This window comes from Salvelinus sp. IW2-2015, linkage group LG26 (genome assembly GCF_002910315.2).
Source record: "Salvelinus sp. IW2-2015 linkage group LG26, ASM291031v2, whole genome shotgun sequence".
In the NCBI taxonomy this organism is placed as follows: Eukaryota; Metazoa; Chordata; class Actinopteri; order Salmoniformes; family Salmonidae; genus Salvelinus; species Salvelinus sp. IW2-2015.
This window is the reverse complement of record NC_036866.1, coordinates 14,942,769-14,960,730: the sequence shown is the minus strand read 5'-3', so window position 1 is coordinate 14,960,730 and position 17,962 is coordinate 14,942,769. Positions and strand designations below refer to the sequence as shown.

Here is a 17,962-nt window from a genome sequence, read left to right as displayed (position 1 = left end):
AAAGAGCATAGTGAGAGATAGAGAGGGGGGAGGGAGGGAGGGGAGGTAGCTATAAAGAGCACAGTGAGAGAGGGGGGGAGCGAGAGAGGAAAAGGGAGAAAAAGAGACAGTGTTTGGAAAGAAAGAGAGAGGGAGGTTAGAGATAGAGAGGGAGAGTACAGAAAGAGAGTACAGGATGTATGGTATGAAAGACCAGGAGAGGGTGAGGTGAGAAGGATGAGTCAGTGAAAGAGAGACAGAGAGAGAGAGGCCTTAGGACACACCTACTCATTCAGGGGTTTTTCTCTATTTTCTACATTGTAGAATAATAGTGAAGACATCAAAACTATGAAATAACACATATGGAATCATGTAGTGACCAAAAAAGTATTAAACAAATCAAAATATATTTTATTTTTGAGATTCTTCAAAGAAGCCACCCTTTGCCTTGATGACAGCTTTGCACACTCTTGGCATTCTCTCAACCAGCTTCATGAGGTAGTCACCTGGAAACAAAATGATCTGGTCTGATGAAACCAAGATTTAAGTATTTGGCCTGAATGCCAAGCGTCACGTCTGGAGAAAACCTGGCACCATCCATACGGTGAAGCATGGTGGTGGCAGCATCATGCTGTGGGGATGTTTTTCAGCAGCAGGGACTGGGAGACCAGTCAGGATGTAGGCAAAGATGAACGGAGCAAAGTAAAGTGAGATCCTTGACAAAAACCTGCTCCAGAGCGCTCAGGATCTCAGACTGGGGCGAAAGTTCACATTCCAACAGGAAAACGACCCTAAGCACACAGCCAAGACAACGCGGGAGTGGCTTCGGGACTAGTCTCTGAAAGTCCTTGAGTGGCCAAGCCAGAGCCTGGACTTGAACCCTATCGAACATCTCTGGAGAGACCTAAAAATAGCTGTTCAGCAACACTCCCTATCCAACCTGACAGAGCTTGAGAGTATCTGCAGAGAGGAATGGGAGAAACTCTCTAAATACAGGTGTGCCAAGCTTGTAGCGTCATACCCAAGAAGACTCGAGGCTGTAGTCGCTGCCAAAGTTGCTTCAAGAAAGTACTGAATAAAGGGTCAGAATACTTATGTAAATGTGATATAAAAAAATATGTTTTTATACATTTGCAAAAATGTCTAATAACCTGTTTTTGCTTTGTCATTATGGGGTATTGTGTGTAGATTGATGAGGGGGAAAAACGATTTAATACATTTTAGAATAAGGCTGTAACGTAACACAATGTGGAAAAATACTGAAGCTGTTTTTATACTTTTTTTATACTGAAGCTGTTTTTGTTGGGTTAAGATGTTAGTCATCCCAGTTAAATTATCTTTATTGATGTCTAGTAATCCAAGCCTTAACAGGATGGAACAGGGAACAAATACAGAGACATTATGGAACATATTGGGCTTACATGGGCACACACTGTGTTTTTTGTTGTTCTGGAAAGACTCCTGGGGGAGGGTCCTCTACCCCTCACCCCATCACCACCACCACATGCAAACAAATACTCGTAGCCCACCTCTCCCTCCTTTTCCTCCTCCTCCCCCAACTCCTCCTTTTTGGAATCATTGATGTGAGGTCTATTGTGTGAGCTGAGCAGAGCAGAGGGAGAGGAAGTGTGGCCCTGCGTGGTCTCAGCCTTGGACTCTGTTACGGCCTGACCACTGACCCACTCACCCGCCTTTTAAAGAGGTTTTAGGGTCACAGGTTCACAATAAGGTGACTCAACTGTGAACGACGGACGGCATCTCCTTTCAAAGGCCCGACCTTCACATCTACTTCTCCCCCTCCCTCTCTCTTCCTCTCTCCCTCTATCCCCCAGCCCCATCTTATCCCTCTTTCCACTAACCCCATCTAACCCCTCTCTTCTCCCCAGCCCCATTTCACCGCTCATTCCTCCGGCCCTGTCTAACCCCTCTCTCTCCTCCAGCCCCATCTCACCCCTCTTTCCCTCAGCCACATCCTCAGTGCCTGTCACTATGCACCCAACACCTACCCCGCCGCAACAGTGCTAATCAGCATAGCATCCCAAGGAGGTGAGAACATGAGGTTTGATGAGGGTTGGGGCCTCAGAGCACGGCTAACGCTAATGCTCATGCTTCAGGTTACTCACTGGGGATAAAACCTGACCACATTTCCATGAGCAGCTACAATAGGACTAACTGTGGCCAAGAAAAGTAATTTATACTGACTGCATAGACATCCAATAATTCACAGAGGGATTCAGACTGTATCAATAATCATTGCTGCATTTTAGCCAGACTGTTATATGCTAGCTGTCTAGTCTGTGTTTTATAAATGTGCAATGAGCATACAACTATGCCTTTAAATAAGGAATTGGCAACTCGTTCTCCTTCTGAGAAATAAGCATGTTCTTAACCAGGTAGCCACTTGATTTCAAAACCTAAACAAAGTGAACAGACCATGTTGTTCAAACAGTTGGAGACGGACAGAAGGCTGTATTCATAACAATTCAACTGTTCTACCTTGTAGAAAACAGATCCAAGTTTGCTAGACTTTAAATATAAAGATTAGCTGGCTACTCACGAGCAGGTGGCCTTGTGTTTGAGAGATTGTTTATGAGACCTGTGTTCATTTTCTATAATGCCTGTTACCAGAAGTTGGTCATTATTCCTGGATGTGCATTATGCATGGTTCTGGTTAAATTTGTAACAAAAATTGAATTTTCATAAAAATACTTGACGGCCAATGTTTTGCCCAAAAAAGCTATATTTAGCCTACTGTAGGTATAATTTTACAAGCCTTGAATTCATTAGATTATTCGCTACTGTTGCAAAGGCAGTGTATTGACCTTTATTTGTGCAACAAAGCTTAGTTTGAAAAAATTTAAATATGATTTTTAGGCCATATCGCCCAGCCCTACAACCCCTACAAAAATGTCCATTAATTATAATGCACATAATAATTCACATTTCCTGTTGATGAAGGATTGTTTTCAAGCTGGCACATATTAAGATCCTACATCTGTAGTGAAGAAAGAGGACAAACAGTCCCTACTCAACATGAGAACTACTGTCAGTTCGAGACAAGGAGAATATCATGATCCATTTCATACAGAGTTTAACATTTTGTTTGAAATTTGCTCATTGATAACGGAAAGGCAAAACATCAACAGTGGATTTATTGTAAGAGCATCTACTACAGTAGATAATACACGGTGTTTGTCATTGTACCATCAATTTACACTTCAATGGAAGAAATACAGCATTCTGTCCTACCATTCCATGTCCACAGTCTGTCCCATCAGCCAAGGGCATGTGCTGTGTCCGACACCCTTTATGGCCCCCCTCAGCACTCGTACACCAAAGCCTCTTGCACTGTTTCTGTGTGGAAAGAGATAGCGAGAGAGGGAAGAAAGAGATAGCGAGAGAGGGAAGAAAGAGACATGCGGGAGAGAGGCGGAGAGACAGAGAGAGGAAGGGAGCGTTAAACACTGTTACAATACAACTGTTACAAAACCCCCACTGCCCACTGCAGGAGAATTGTTTAACTGTTTCACCCCAAACTACAAATCCCTAATATTGACAGGCAGACAGAAGGCTCTATTGTGCTGCTCAGTAGTAAGTACTGTGGGATGTGTAACAGGCTTTATGTACAGTTCAGCCTCTAGAACCCCAGACAGTAACTTTTACAGCTACTTGGGCAGCTGTTACTATCACTATAGATTAGCCACACAGTATTGCAGAAGTCTCCAACCAGACCGGAGGGAGCATGAAATCTTAAAGCATGTTCAACATGAGAACGTATGCTCTGTTTGAAGGGAAAGCAGCTTCCCTCACAGCAGCCTATTAAACTCTGAATAAAGCTAATTGTCTCGTAAAACCACCAAAGCTGTGTGTCATACAGACAGCTCATTAAAAACAATGACTGGGGAAGGGGGGTACAGTACAGTGTTGTCTATACTGTATAAACTTATGACTTCATCATCTCAATACAAGTGCCTTATCATAGACAAGACACATTAGAACCTCAGAAGCATATGACATCATTATCCATAGGAGGTTTGGTTGAGGACACTTTTTTGGAGATAATAGAGACTGAGTTTACGTCCCAAATGCCATTCGGGACATCCCTTACGAGACACCTGGTTGTGAGGAATGAAACCTGGCTTACCATGTAAGGGCAGACCATGGATCCGGGACCAAACATGAGCTCACACTGTCGGTTGGCATTGTAGATCTGACCAGGGAGGTGGTTGGGTAGCTCGTACGTCCTGCTCACTGGCTCGTCCAACAGGCACTCTCCGTACCCTGTGCTGAAAGGTAACACATACACACATAAATTAGCACGTATGCACACACACACACACACACACACACACACACACACACACACACACACACACACACACACACACACACACACACACACACACACACACACACACACACACACACACACACACACACACACCCCACAACCAGTAAATAAGCACACATAAAGCTGCATCAAAGCTGCATCAAAGTGCTTCATCAGTCAAGATTCATACAGTACAACAGAGTAGTCAGGATAATGTCATCTTTGTTATTCATAATCACAAAATAAACATCTCCGTGTCACCATCCAGGACTGATGATATTCCAATGTAAACATTTTTGTCCCATGTGGGTGGTCTGGTCTGATGTGTGATGTTACGTAACAGTGAGACTGACACCACTTCCCCTCACTGAGACCTAATATTAGTTAATGCTGTCACTATGAAACTGGAGCCAGGCATCATACAGACGGAGTAAAGCTGCATTTACATGCAGACACAAAGCTATCCCAAAGCTATCCCAACCACATGTTTATTCAAAAGACATTTCTCTGTGCACAAAGCAAATTTTGAAGATGGTGCAGGATTGAGATGGCTGCCGTTTTATGGGCTCCTTAACAACTGGGCTTTTGTGTGTGTTTCACGTTATTTGTAACTTATTTTGTACACAATGTTTCTGCCACCGTCTCTTATGACCGAAAAGAGCTTCTGGATATCGGGACAGCGATTACTCACCTTACCTCGGACAAAGACTTTTTCTTTAACGAGTCGGATGTATAGGATTTACTTCAGACACCTGACAAGGTCCAAATCTCTGTTATTCGCATGAAGAAGAAACAGAAATCTGGGACGTAGGTCTGGGTGCCTTGTAAGGATCCAACGGCGAGTGAGTAATCCCCCTCTAACATCAGTCCTATTAGCCAACGTGCAATCATTGGATAACAAAACGGATTAGCTTTTTTTTCACCTTTATTTAACCAGGTAGGTTAAATAAAGGTGACTTTTTTTAAATAAAAGCGGAGCTCATCCATTTTGTTATTCAATGTTTGCACGTCAAGACTATACTACCAACGGGACATTATAAACTGTAATATCTTATGTTTCCCCCGAGTCGTGGCTGAACGACGACGTGAATAACATACAACTGGTGGGATTTTCGATCCATCGGCAAAATAGAACAGCTGCCTCCGGTAAAACAAGAGGTGGCGGTTTGTGTCTATTTGAAAATAACAGGTTTTGCTCGCCTGAGGTAGAGTATCTCAAGATACACTGTAGACCACACTATTTAACAAGAGAGTTTTCATCTATATTTTTCGTAGCTGTCTATTTACCATCACAAACCGATGCTGGCACTAAGACGGCACTCAACGAGCTGCATAAGGCTATAAACAAACAAGAAAATGCTCATCCAACAAGAAAATGCTAATCCAGGACGCTCCTAGTGGCCAGGGACATTAATGCAGGGAAACTTACATCCATTTTACCTCATGCTAAATGTGCAACCAGAGGAAAAAAAACTCTAAACCACCTTTACTCCACACACAGAGACGCATACAAAGCTCTTCCTCGCCCTCCATTTGGCAAATCTGACCATAACTCTATCCACCTGATTCCAAAGCAAAAACTAAAGCAGGAAGTACCAGTGACTCGCTCAATAAGGTAGTGGTCAGATGACACAGATGCTAAGCTACAGGACTGTTTTGCTAGCACAGACTGGAAATGTTCCGGGATTCTTCCGATGGTATTGAGGAGTACACCACATCAGTCACTGGCTTCATCAATAAGTGCATCGATGACGTCGTCCCCACAGTGACTGTATGTACATACCCCAACCAGAAGCCATGGATTACAGGCAACATTTCCACTGAGCTAAAGGGTAGAGCTGCCGCTTTCAAGGAGCACGACTCTAACCCGGACGCTTATAAGAAATCCCGCTATGCCCTTCGACGAACCATCAAACAGGCAAAGCATCAATACAGGACTAAGATCAAATCATACTACACCGGCTCAGATGCTGGTCGGATGTGGCAGGGCTTGCAAACTATTACAGACTACAAAGGGAAGAACAGCCGAGAGCTGCCCAGTGATATGAGCCCACCAGATGAGCTAAATAACTTCTATGCTCGCTTCGAGGCAAGTAACACTGGAACATGCATGAGAGCATCAGCTGTTCCGGACGACTTTGTGATAATGTTCTCCGTAGCTGATGTGAGTAAGACATTTAAACAGGTCAACATTCACAAGGACGCAGGGCCAGACGGATTACCAGGACGTGTACTCCGAGCGTGCACTGACCAACTGGCAAGTGTCTTCCCTGACCTTTTTTCTAACCTCTCCCTGTCTGAATCTGTAATACCAACATGTTTCAAGCAGACCACCATAGTCCCGGTGCCCAAGAACACTAAGGTAACCTGCCTAAATGACTACCGACCCGTAGCACTCACGTCTGTAGCCATGAAATGCTTTGAAAGGCTGGTCATGGCTCACATCAACACCATTATCCCAGAAACCCTAGACCCACTCCAATTTGCATAATGCCCCAACAGATCCACAGAAGATGCAATCTCTATTGCACTCCACACTGCCCTTTCACACCTGGACAAAAGGAACACCTGTGTGAGAATGCTATTCATTGACTAGAGCTCAGCGTCCAACACCATAGTGCCCTCAAAGCTCATCACTAAGCTAAGGACCATGGGACTAAACACCTCCCTCTACAACTAGATCCTGGACTTCCTGACGGGCCGCCCCCAGTTGATAAGGGTAGGTAACAACACATCCACCATCCATCCTCAACACGGGCCCCCCCCCAAGGTGCGTGCTCAGTCCCCTCCTGTACTCCCTGTTCACTTATGACTGCAAGGCCAGGAACGACTCCAACACCATCATTAAGTTTGCTGATGACACAACAGTGGTAGGCCTGATCACCGACAACAATTTAGACAGCCTATAGGGATGAGGTCAGAGACCTGACTGTGTGGTGCCAGGACAACAACCTCTCCCTCAACGTGATCAAGACAAAGTAGATGATTGTGGACTACAGGAAAAGGAGGATCGAGCACGCCCCCATTCTCATCGACGGGGCTATAGTGGAGCAGGTTGAGACCGTCAAGTTCCTTGGCGTCCACATCACCAACAGACTAACATGGTCCAAGCACACCAAGACAGTCGTGAAGAGGGCACAACAAAACTTATCCCCCTTCAGGAGACTGAAAAGATTTGGCATGGGTCATCAGATCCTCAAAAGGAGAGCATCCTGACGGGTTGCATCACTGCCTGGTATGGCAACTGCTCGGCCTCCGACCGCAAGGCACTACAGAGGGTAGTGCGTACGGCCCAGTACATCACCGGGGCCAAGCTTCCTGCCATCCAGGACCTCTATACCAGGCGGTGTCAGAGGAAGGCCCTAAAAATTGTCAAAGAATTCAGCCACCCTAGTCATCGACTGCTCTCTCTGCTACCGCACGGCAAGCGGTACCGAAGTGCCAAGTCCAGATCCAAGAGGCTCCTAAATAGCTTCTACCCCCAAGCTACCCAGACTATTTGCATTGCCCCCCCCTCTGGAACGATGATGCTACTCTCTGTTATTATCTATGCATAGTCACTTTAATAACTCTATCTACATGTACATATTACCTCAATTACCTCAACACAGGTGCACCTGCACATTGACTCTGTACTGGTACCCCCTGTATATAGCCCCGCTATTGTTATTTACTGCTGCTCTTTAATCATTTGTTATTCTTATCTCTTACTATTTTTTAGGTATTTTCTTAAAACTGCATCGTTGGTTATGGGCTTGTAAGTAAGCATTTCACTGTAAGGTTGTATTCGGAAGCATGTGACAAATACAATTTGATTTGATTTGACATAGGCATAACCTTGGGAGCAAGATTGCAGTAGGACTTAACATCACTTTGGAGTCGCCAGGTGCGAACTCCAAACAGGAGGGATGTGCTGATAGCGCGTAGAGCTCCCCAACGCACTTAGTCGACACCAAGGCCATGACCAGGGCAGTCTTGTAGGAAAGGACCTTCAGGTCCACAGACTCCAATGGTTCAAACAGATTCTCACAGAGCATCCAGGACCAAAGACAGGTCCTGTTTCGGTGCCATAGGCTTTGACATTGGTCTGAGCTGATGCACGCCTTTCAGGAACTGCACCACCAGAGGATGAGGCCCCGGGGTAGAGCCATCAATTCCTACATGAGACGCAGAGATGGCTGCCACATAAACTTTCAATGCAGAAAAAGAAAGGCCCTGCTCAAAAAGCTCTTCAAAGAAGATCAAAATGTACACCAAAGAGCTCTGAACAAGAGAAACTCCTTTAACCTGACACAAAGCCTCAAACACTTATATGTATACAACTCACACGTAGAGGGTGCATGCACCAACTGTATAGTCGTAATCACATTCATGGGTGCCAAACTCTCCTGTGCGATCAGGACAATATATCCCCACTACACAGAACCCTCCACAGGCGGATGATCTCCGTGAACCAGGGTTGTCTGGGCCAACGGGGAGCCACCAGAATCAACAACAGACCCTCCTGACGGACTCTCTCAACGATGGCCTGAATCAGGTCCACCGGAGGAAACGCATAGACCATGGTCCAAGGCCACTGAGACGCCTAAGCATCCATTCCCAACAGAGCGCATGCATCCCTCATTGAGAAGAACAGATGACAATTTGTGTTTTCTCAGTAAGGATGCGTCTGTTGTGATCACCCTGTGGAATCAAACACCTTTTCTTGTGATTCCCTATGAACCCCAGAGTCTGTATATGGGAAACCAGTGTGGCAGTGTGGAGCTCCACCTGTTCTCTCGACTCTCTTGCTACGACCAGCCAATCATCCAGATAGGCCAATACTCTGATCCCCTGGCACGGCACCAGTGCCAAAGCCACCTCCACCACCATAGAAAAGGTGTGGAGCGATAGGGAGAGCCCAAAAGGCAGGACCAGAAACTCATAGAACACACCCTCGAAATGAAACCTCAGAAACTTTCTATGGGGAGGATTTGTAGCCACATGAATACATGCATCCTTCAGATCTATGGACGAACCAAGAACCGGCACTGTTAATTCAGAAGCCCCGTGCTCAGATTAGCCCCCTTGTTAGCCTCTTGAGTTAACTCGCCAGCTTTCCATCCATCAGCAGGGTGAAAACGAGCCCCGCCTCCTCCATACTCTCTACACTCATGAACTCGCCATAACCTGACTGAATGAGGGGAACCACAGGTCGCCTTTAGCTCTTTGGCGAACTCTTTAAATATTTTACCTCCTGTCCCACCGCTGCAGGGACAGGAGGTAAATACCTTCCCCCAAAGTTGGAGGAACTCCGCTAAAGGGGAGAATACGGCCAATACACACCAGGTGATCTGCCGCCCTACGTCACAGCTCCATCAAAAGCGCATTTACCACCAATGGTTCACTTCACACGCCGAATCCAAAGCCGGGGATTTAGGCTTTCCCGGAATGATGCCATCCGATTCACACTCTGAAAACCCTCCAGAGCCAACCAGGGATATTATATCAACCCTGGAATCCGGACCCTGAACAATGCCAGAAAAAACGGAAAGAGCCTCACTCAGCTGGGATGACACCCCTATCAACTCTGACCAACACTACTACTGGTCCGAGCCAAAGTCTCCTGAGCGTGTTTCCACCCCAGGAAAACAAGACAGCACTGGTGAGTATTTTTAACTTTCATTGTGAAACCACATGCCCTAGGGCAGGGTCGGATGTTCCTTTTTGAACTTACTCTTACCACTGGCCATCTTACTCAAAGAAGCACTGGCTACACAAGCAGAGCAGAAAGTTGTGTTTTTTTAGCAAACACAAATCCTTCCCAAGGAAGGAAGCATTAGCTACACAAGCAGAGCAGAAAGTGGTAGCTTTTAGAAAACACAAAAACCGATACCAAGTCCCAAAACTCACAACATCTAGGGGGACGGGTACACTCTCCCTACTGACACCTAAGTCAGAGCCAAATTTCATAGTCTTCGTGCACTTGAAAAGCTAAATTGTGTGGCATGTTCTTCCTTCAGGCGAGCTGAAGAGCCCCCGTATTATAGCGAGGAAGGCAGGGCTTCCGAGGCCGCACTCGGAATCTATTGGCCCGTTGGGCGTGATTTCAGTTTTCAGGTGAATATTATTGGTCGTCATAGTATGTTAGACCGAGTGACCGACTGAAAGGGAACCCTTTGTTTTGTATACCAAAAAGTCTACAAGTGCTTGGTGGAATGAGTTTGTCTAACATTGGGGAGAGACAAATGATGAAAGCTATGATGAGGTCAGTCAGTTCGTCAGGGAAATGAGAAGAAGAGAGAGGGAGAGATGCCCCATATTGAAGCTATAAGGTAGTGGTCTGTTTGTCTGTCAGAGTCCAGAAGAAGGAGAAGAGATGATGCCCCATATTGAAGCATCTTTCACCAGGTTGTCATCGTCTAATGAGAAACCCTATGGGCCTATGATTAAAAACAGGATGGAAAAGGGGTAAAAAAGCAGCAATTTTTTATTAGGCATGCAGTTTTTTGGGCAAAACAGAGGAGCCAGAGACAGGCGATGCGACTCCCCTCTGGCACCAACAGGGGTTCTACACCTGGCAACCATTGGAAGGCTTCTTTAAAGTGAGTTTATTTAGAAAATAACTTACAGTTATCTCTCAGTGTTTGTCATAAGAAACTACTCCGTAATGAGTTCCATAAAGGCAGACTGTGTTTCCCGTGAGATGGTAGCTGCTACGAGGTTGCTCATATATCAGATTTTATGACCAACACAGGGTATTGAATGATACAACACATCCCTGTTGCACAGTTGTAATAAACTAAATGCAAACAGAACTGTAGTGATTACCCTTTTCATAGGGAGATATACTGCAACCATTACTATTCTAATACAGCAAATAACTAGAAAAGAAGTAGTTATAAAAAGTTTATTTTCACAGATAATGCATCTTGAATTAATTGAGGACATAAAGATATCTTTTTTACCAAAACCTAAGAAAAATGGAACTGTTTAGGATAGCAAGACATCTGATGTTTGTGTGGTTAGGATAATTCCCAACGTGGGCGCCTGGCATCGGAATGTAAAATTATAGGCTTTGCCGGTACTAATGATTATGTAGTATCAACACAAGTGTACACATCAATTAGTGGGTGGCAACACAGAGAGATTTGCATTTTACCTTTATATAGGTTTAATGGCTTAAACCGTTTGGAGGACTGCCAGGAGCAGAATGAATGGTGTCTATATCACGGCCTACACATAAAAACACCAAGAACACCAAAGACACTTTTCACTCAGCTCTCAGGTGTGCAGCCAATGGAAGTTCACCATATTACACAGACACAGAAATGAGAACGAGGGGGGTTGGCTGCAGAAGAGGGGTTGAGAGTTAGTGGGTCCCTCTATATTTAAGTTGACAGGAGAGTGTTGTGCATTAGAGTGCTCTGAAAGAACAATTGGTAGTCAAAACAGTGATATACTTGACCAGGTAAGCTAAGTGGAAAGTGGAGGTGCCGTTTGGATGAATACTCCTAATACTCCTACTCCTAATAATACTATTGTTGAAGTCCTGCAGACTTTGAAAGCAGTGGGCCTCGCTCTCAGCGGCCTGCCTTTCCCACCTCTGAGACTCCTTCACACTGAACCCTATGCTCCTGTCCACAGCCACACAGAACTGTTTATAAATATTACCACTGTTAAACAAATCAGCCATCCTCTTGATGCAGCATGGAACGTTTCGCTCACAGCCATTGCCATTTACCTTCCGCTCACACATCGAGTAACTGAACACTCAGCTTTTCTAACACAGCTGACATATAAGCAGAAATATTCAGCAGTAAAAAATGAATAGGAGTATTATTTTTCTTGTGTTTCTAATTTTCCAACCCAACCACTCAAAGCTGGATGGATGGATTCATCCGCTGGTAGGAAACTGTGCAGCACAGCAGCGGGACAGGCGTGTAACCTTACAGTCTCGATAGGAGGCGTTCGCCCGGGAGAGACCGCTTACTTCTCAAGATGCAACTCATCAACAAGGAGGCCTTTTGTGGCTGCTCACAATCAACAAAGCGGGAGGAGAGATCAAAGGGTCACGTCCAGAGAAAATCTAATTATAACTGACATTTCCCATCTTAAAGGGAAGCCCTTCAGAAGAGGTTGGTGGCCACCGCTTGGCTGTGGAGCCCGCTGAATGAGCCGCTGCCCCGCGTTACCGTTTTTGCGGAGAAAGCACGCCACTGACTAAATGACTGTTTGTCCAGCATCTCGAGAGCTGGTTCTGCCTGAGTGCAGAGACAGAGGAGGAGCAGGGGAGGATCAATCGCTCAGGTCACCCTAGGAAGACCCCTGCTTCAAACAGGAAATACTGTCTCACACCAGGGAATAACACAGTGGAGAYAGTTTACACTGGCCTGCTCTACATTCTCCCTTTTGGAGAAGGTAGCAGAGTTTGCTTCCCAGATTATGTCCCAAGAATACAAACACTTTTTGCTTTGTTATTTATTTGTCTTGCATTTTCTATAAAAAGGAAGATATTAGAATGTTTTATTACAGTGATTAATGTATCTCTAAAAAACATGATATATTTATTTGTATAACAATCTGTATGTTTGTGAAAATGTGTACATTAGGACAATTACAGTGTCCGGAAGAGTATTCTTACATTACAGAAAAAGGGACGAGGTACCTACTCCAGAAACTCAGTGATGTACTTGCGGCTGCACTTGGACCAGGACCAGGGACTAGTGTCGTAGTTGAGGGTGGGCGCCATGACGTGATACTGGTGCTTTATGCCTGCCTCCCTGCATTTGGGGTTGTCATCATGGGGCATGTTGAACCTGCCGAGGAGGAGAACACACACACAGAGAGCGGTTAGGAAAAAGGGGTGATGGCTGCTCAATGGATCAGAAAGCCTAGTGGTTAGAGCGTTGGGCCAGTAACCAAAAGGTTGCTGGTTCAAATAACTGAGTTGAGAAGGGGAAAAATCTGTTGATATGTCCTTGAGCAAGGCACTTAACCCTAACTTGCTCCAGGGGCACCGTACTATTAGGCTGACCCTGTAAAACACCACATTTTACTGCACCTATCCGTTGTATGTGACAACTAAACATTGTTTTTTTAAGCAATATTCTTCATTGAACATGATCTGGCACTACGATGTAGAGATGTGGGCCTATGAAGTTACATCTCAATGAATTCTAGCAGCTAAATAGTGAACAGTCTAATAAAGTTGCTCATCTTTTTGATGTAGGGCTGTGGCGCTCATGACATTTTGTCAGACAGTCATTGTCATGCAAAAGACTACCGGTCTCATGGTAATTGACCGTTAATTAACATAAACATGTTTAGCATCTTCAGGCTTCCACACATACAAGCCGCTGATGGGCGCCTTTGGAACATCTACATTTAAAAGTCTAATTAACCAATTAAATACACACCATCACAATAAATCCGTTATTTATTTTAATCAGGTCTAAAGAAACATTATGATATGAAGAAAATGTATTTCCAATTAACCATATGAGTTGGTCTACTGTATGTTATCTGGCTATGCTCCATGCAATGGGCTGTAGCAGAGCCGGGCGGGCCTATACGCTCACTACGCAAGGGCCCTGCCTCCCCCTTGTGTCAAAGCGGGTGTCAATGTTTACAACTTGGATGAGAGGATGAAGCGGAACTGTCCTTCTGGTCATGAAAAGAGGTAAACTTGGTAAACTTGTGTTCTCTCCTCTCCAAGTTTGATGTCAGAAAATAACAGTAACGTTAAGTTGATGTGCTAGCTTGCAGTTCATCTCTCTCTAGTCTATCTTTCTTGCTAACCTAACTGGGCAGTGAATCTCTTGGTCTGTCTGTGTCTTGCTTGCTTGCCAGCCACTTCCAGGGCTGTGTTCTGTGACTTTGTGCCTGTCAAAAGTCAGAGTGAAATACAACTATTTATTACGTTTGATAAACGACAACGGGCAATGGTGTTTATAAACTGCAGCTCGGAAAAGATAACCGCGTCGCACGTGACCATGTTGTGGCAGATGGCAGGGAGAGGTGAAGGGGGTGGTAATTGAGGAGAGATATCTTGCAGGTAGCTCGCTCCACCCCCAAGCTTTATATGGACTTCCTGCCCCAATGAGGCAAGACTGGGATTCGTTAAGCCAGGGATTGCTTGGGGATAAAGGAGGAAGCAGCCTGTACAACAGGGCAGAGAAGGAGCGAACCAAGCAAGGTATGAGGAGTCAGAGCTGCGAGAGTCAGAGCTGCGAGAGTCAGAGCTGCGAGAGTCAGTGCTACCCCCCCTTGTGTACCAGACCGGATTGGGTGAGGACCCGAGTGTGAGGATTACCCCTGGGAAACGGAACGGACAACGAGAACGGCTTGTGGACTGTGGGGTGATTGGTGTATTTCCCCCTCTTCCCCAGTGTATGAAAATCCCTAATAAACTTCCCCTTTGCATTCTATTTGTGCTACTGGTGCCTGTTTTGCTATTGAACTTGGTGACGTGGAAACCCCACACCCTTGATCCTGCTACATATGGTGGAGAAAGCAGGCAAACCAAACCAAGTTCAATAACTAAACAAACACAGAGCACAATGGAAGCATTGGTGAGAMAAATGGTGGAGGCAAACATAGCACAGCAGGCTATGCAGTGGGAGCTGCTGGAAGAACGGAGTCAGCAGAACGCTCTCATGCGAGCTGAACTCAGCCAGCTGACAGCCGCCCAGGCCAGTATAGCGGCAGGTGCAACAGTCTCTCGCCCCAAACCCAGTAGGTTTCTTCTGAAGCTGACAGAGGCTGACAACAATCTACAGAAGGGACTGCTACAGGAGGTGCAGGCCACAGTCCTCCAGGAGAGGGAGGCCAAGGAGGCACAGAAGTGAGGTGTCCCTCCATCAGCAGAGATCTGCAGAGCTCCAGCAGAGCCTGGAAGAGCAGAAGGTTGCTATGAGGGAGGATCTAGCCAAGCAGAAGGAGGAGAAGCTGGAGACCCTTATAGTGCTGAAGGAGCAGCTTGTCCAGCAGCAGGAGGACAGCTCCCTACAGAAGGTCATGCAGGAGGCCCAGGCTGCAGCCCGCCAGTAGGAGGCGGTAGATGCGATGAGAGGGGAGGTGACCCTCGATCAACAGAGAGCTGCAGCGCTACAGCAGAGCCTGGAGGCTGCTCTGAGGGAGCAGGGGGAGAAGAGCCAAGAGGAGGCCACTCTGAAGATGGAGTGTATGAAAATCCCAGTGTATGAATAAACTTCCCCTTTGCATTCTATTTGTGCTACTGGTGCCTGTTTTGTTATATGAAACTCGCGCTTTCCAGCAGCAACCTCTGTGGGGACCAGTCCAGACAATATATGGGCGTGATGGCACTCCTCATAGGCGCACATCATTTTAAAACAAGACAATGATTATCTAGTCTCTCAGTCATGGTTAGTTACAACTCTGGACTAATGCAAGATGGAAAGCAATGGATTGACATTGACTATTGATTTATATATTGCATTTCAAATGTTGATTAGCCTGGTACACGGAAGAGGTCGACCGATTAATTAGGAGCGATTTCTGTTTTGTTTTTGAGATGATAGTTTCCGGATTCGACCATATTAATGACCTAAGGCTCGTATTTCTGTGTGTTATTATGTTATAATTAAGTCTATGATTTGATAGAGCAGTCTGACTGAGCACCAGCAGGCTCGTAAGCATTCATTCAAACAGCACTTTAGTGCGTTTTGCCAGCAGCTCTCCGCAATGCTTCAAGCATTGCGCTGTTTATGACTTCAAGCCTATCAACTCCCGAGATTAGGCTGGTGTAACCGATGTGAAATGGCTAGCTAGTTAGCGGGGTGCGCGCTAATAGCGTTTCAAACGTCACTCGYTCTGAGACTTGGAGTAGTTGTTCCCCTTGCTCTGCATGGKTAACGCTGCTTCGAGGGTGGCTGTTKTCGATGTGYTCCTGGTTCRARCCCAKGTAGCGGYGAGGAGAGGGATGGAAGCTATACTGTTACACTGGCAATACTAAAATGCCTATAAGAACATCCAATAGTCAAAGGTATATGAAATACAAATCGTATAGAGAGAAATAGTCCTATAATTCCTATAATAACTACAACCTAAAACTTCTTACCAGGGAATATTGAAGACTCATGTTAAAAGGAAACACCAGCTTTCATATGTTCTCATGTTCTGAGCAAGGAACTTAAACGTTAGCTTTTTTACATGGCACATATTGCACTTTTACTTTCTTCTCCAACACTTTATTTTTGCATTATTTAAACCAAATTGAACATGTTTCATTATTTATTTGAGGCTAAAATGATTTTATTGATGTATTATATTAAGTTAAAATAAGTGTTCATTCAGTATTGTTGTAAATTGTCATTATTACAAATACATTTTAAAAATCGGCCGATTAATCGGTATCGGCTTTTTTTGGTCCTCCAATAATCGGTATCGGTATAGGCGTTGAAAAATCATAATCGGTCGACCTCTAGTATACAGATGCACATCTCTCAGAAAATAATAACCGTCAATATTCAGCCAAGCCATAGTATAAATAGATATTTATATTTGAAAATATATAAAAGGAAATCTAGGGAGCCAGTTTGAATGGGCCTGATGCAGCTGATAAAATTAATAATAGTATTGTTATCTATAATTTACAGTTTGTCAGTAGAGGAGATGCTGGATCATCAGCCAGTACAAGCACAGACTCAGTTGATCCACATCCAGCCTCAGACAATACTAATACAGACCCAGTACAGCCGGCTTCAGATAATACTAACACAGACCCAGTCCTGGCAGCTTCAGCAAGTACTAACACAGACCCAGTACAGCCGGCTTCAGCAAGTACTAACAGACACAGTACTGGCAGCTTCAGCAAGTACTAACAAAGACCCAGTACAGCTGGCTACAGAAAATACTAACACAGACCCAGGTGAAGTACAGGCAGCCTCAGCCAGTACCAGCACAACCAGAGGTGTACAGCCAGCATCAGATACAAGCAGCTCAGACTAGAGGTTGACCGATTAATCGGAATGGCCGATTAATTAGGGCCGATATCAAGTTTTCATAATAATCGGTAATCGGCCGACTTAAACGTAACTTAAACGTTAGCTTTTTACATGGCACATATTGCACTTTTACTTTCTTCTCCAACACTTTTTTTTGCATTATTTAAACCAAATTGAACATGTTTCATTATTTATTTGAGGCTAAATTGATTTTATTGATGTATTATATTAAATTAAAATAAAAGTGTTCATTCAGTGTTGTTGTAATTGTCATTATTACAAATAAATAATTAATTAAAAAATTGGACGATTAATTGGTATTGGCTATTGGTCCTCCAATAATCGGTATCGGCGTTGAAAAATCATAATCGGTCGACCTCTAGCTCAGACCTTAATAGAACAGTTGCTGCTCTACCAAACGACCCAGCAGATTGGACACCAGTCTTAACAGACTTTATTTTGATTTATTTCACCTTTATTTAACCAGGTAAGCTAGTTGAGAACAAGTTCTCATTTACAACTGCGACCTGGCCAAGATAAAGCAAAGCAGTGCGACAAACAACAACACAAAGTTACATGGAATAAACAGGCATACAGTCAATAACACAATAGAAAAAAAGAAAGTCTATATATAGTGTGTGCAAATAGCATGAGGAGGTATGGTAATAAATAGGCCATAGTAGCAAAGTAATACAAATTTGCAGAT

General features: G+C 44.7%; 1 protein-coding gene across 1 annotated transcript in view; it reads right to left on the bottom strand.

Annotated features, from left to right (window-relative positions):
- The window catches only part of LOC111952712 (A disintegrin and metalloproteinase with thrombospondin motifs 20-like), a 147,757-nt gene that overhangs the window by 81,067 nt on the left and 48,728 nt on the right, over positions 1 to 17,962 (bottom strand). Inside the window, 3 exon segments of the mRNA XM_070435168.1 lie at positions 3,229 to 3,333; positions 4,124 to 4,265; positions 12,961 to 13,107. Of these exon segments, the coding sequence (XP_070291269.1) occupies positions 3,229 to 3,333; positions 4,124 to 4,265; positions 12,961 to 13,107 (394 nt within the window).